The sequence below is a fragment of the Coptis chinensis genome, chromosome 2 (genome assembly GCF_015680905.1).
Source record: "Coptis chinensis isolate HL-2020 chromosome 2, ASM1568090v1, whole genome shotgun sequence".
NCBI classification, from domain to species: domain Eukaryota; kingdom Viridiplantae; phylum Streptophyta; class Magnoliopsida; order Ranunculales; family Ranunculaceae; genus Coptis; species Coptis chinensis.
In genome coordinates, this window is record NC_141457.1 from 49,019,800 (window position 1) to 49,022,024 (window position 2,225).

The 2,225-nt window shown below is 40.0% G+C and overlaps 1 protein-coding gene across 1 annotated transcript; it reads right to left on the minus strand.

The window, feature by feature from the left end:
- Nucleotides 1–273: 273 nt before the first annotated feature.
- LOC147516368 (uncharacterized) lies at nucleotides 274–864 on the minus strand. The gene has a single exon (XM_086593239.1). It carries the CDS (start codon nucleotides 862–864, stop codon nucleotides 274–276), a length of 591 nt encoding a protein of 196 aa, XP_086449365.1.
- Between the last annotated feature and the right edge of the window lie 1,361 nt (nucleotides 865–2,225).

A 2,225-nucleotide genomic window follows, 5' to 3' on the forward strand; every position in this document is an offset into this window, starting at 1 on the left:
TGTGATTTTGTTTGTAGCTCTCCTTGCTTGTACAAATTTAAAGAAGTAAGCTGTATTATTATCACCTCCCCCTATCACTTGTTCTATGGAGTTCTGTCTATACATATCTTCCTCAGTTGTAGTTGCTTGTGTATAGGCTATAATTACTTCTCTTTCTTTCATAATAATCTCACAGTTTTGCGGCTGATTTTGTAGTTGTGTTTGCACCCTATCCAACTCTTGCTTTATTTCTCTAACCCGGTCCACTACACTTCCCACTCTGTCTCTATTCCACTATATAAGAGCTGCTTTCGTTAGCTTTAACTTCCTCATGAAGGTATACATAGGATTCCCTACCACCTCACTTCCCCAAGCCTCTGCCACTGTATTCATAAACTCCTTCTCTCTAAACCAGAAATTAAAGAATTTAAAAGCTCTTTCCTTTTGATTCCTTTGTACCACTGATCTCACAATCATGGGTGTATGGTTTGAGATAGCTCCGGCATTCAGAAACTCTGCTTCATGTTCCTCATATGCCCCCATCCACTCTGAATTTCCCATTACTCGATCCAGTTTACAGCTTATCCGATCTACTTGCCTGTTATTCCAAGTATACAAATTGCCTTTGAATTTAATATCCACTAGTCCAGCTTGGTTAACACACTCCATAATATCTTCGAAGTTCTGATTTCTAACTTCCAGCCCACCCACTTTTTCATGAGAGTTCAAGATGGAGTTGAAATCACCCATTAGCATCCATGGTTTCTGAATTTGGCATGAAAAATCTACTAAGCTTCTCCATAGTTCTCTCCTCAATCTCATCTCTGTACTCGCATACACCACTGAGATTACCACCTCATCTCCTGACATAGTGGTTACCTCCATTGTTTTTTTTTTTTTTTTAGAAAACGAGGTTTTTATAGAGGTCCCCTACCCCTTTCCATAAAATAAAATAGTAATAATAGCTTGTTACAACCTTACATACTGCTTTCCGCTAGCATCATCCCTAATAATTTTCTTTACATCCTCAGCAAATGAGCTGGGTACAAGTTCTATATATCTAAGGTTCGGGATGTTTTGGGCCAGTGCATCAGCTAGCCTGTTTGTTTCTCTGTATACATGAAATATATTAAAATGTTCTAAATCCTCTTTCATAGCTTGTATATTCCTGATCATCTTCTCTGCCATCTATGGGTGCTTACTGTTGCTGCTCAAGAAAGATATAACATTGGTCGAGTGGGTTTGTACTTCAATCCTTTTGATACCCATTCTCGTTGCCATCTGCAATCCTTGGTCAATTGCCTGGAGCTCGATCATTGCAATAGTTTGAAGTGTAGACTTTCCATGGCTCGCTGCTACTACCTCACCCTTCTCATTGCGTATCACCGCAGCCCATCCCCCCTCTGTATTTTGTAATGTTCCGTCTGTGTTCAGATTGTAAATCCCATTTTCTGCTCTTACCCACTTACAATACTCGCGTTTCTCAGTTTTTTCCTTCACGTCTATACTCCACAAGTCCCTGAATCTCTGAGTTTCTGGCCCCTGTACCATTGTTATTCTCAATCCCATCAGTTTAGTTCTTGCGTCATTGAACACCACATCAGCCACCCTTTGAGCATCAGCATGTTTATTATTGAAAATGCGATCATTTCTTACTCTCCATACCCAATATATAAAACCATTCCAGAGAAGCCTATATCCATCTTGTATGCTCCCTTTGCCTTGTGCTTTTGTTTCAAACCATTGCACTTCTTCTTCCCACGTCAGCGCTGCTGTTCTTATAATTCCAATTTTTGCAGAATTTGACTCCAAAGCGTGCTTTTGAAGGTACAATTTGTGAAAAGATGATGTTCTGTTTATGTACTCTGCCAACATAGTACACAAGTATCTGATTGTACCTTCTTCCACTCTTTCAGTTTCTGTAGAGTCTTAAGCCCTCCACTTACTACCATCCAAGTGATGAAAGAGTGTCGCGGAATTCTGTTCGAAAACCACACCAGTTTACCCCATGGCACCTGTGGCCTTATACCTCTCAAGCTATCATATGTTTCTTTTAGGTTGTATTCTCCATGTATTGCCGCTGTCCAGACTATCCTGTCTTCTTTTCCCATAATTTCCACCTCCTCGATGTCACCTAGCATATCATTTAAGTGGACCTTTATGCGCTGAGGAATGCTCCACTTTCCTGCATCAATAAAATCAGCTACTTTATTTTGTACATGGCATGTACTATCATATAATAAGGC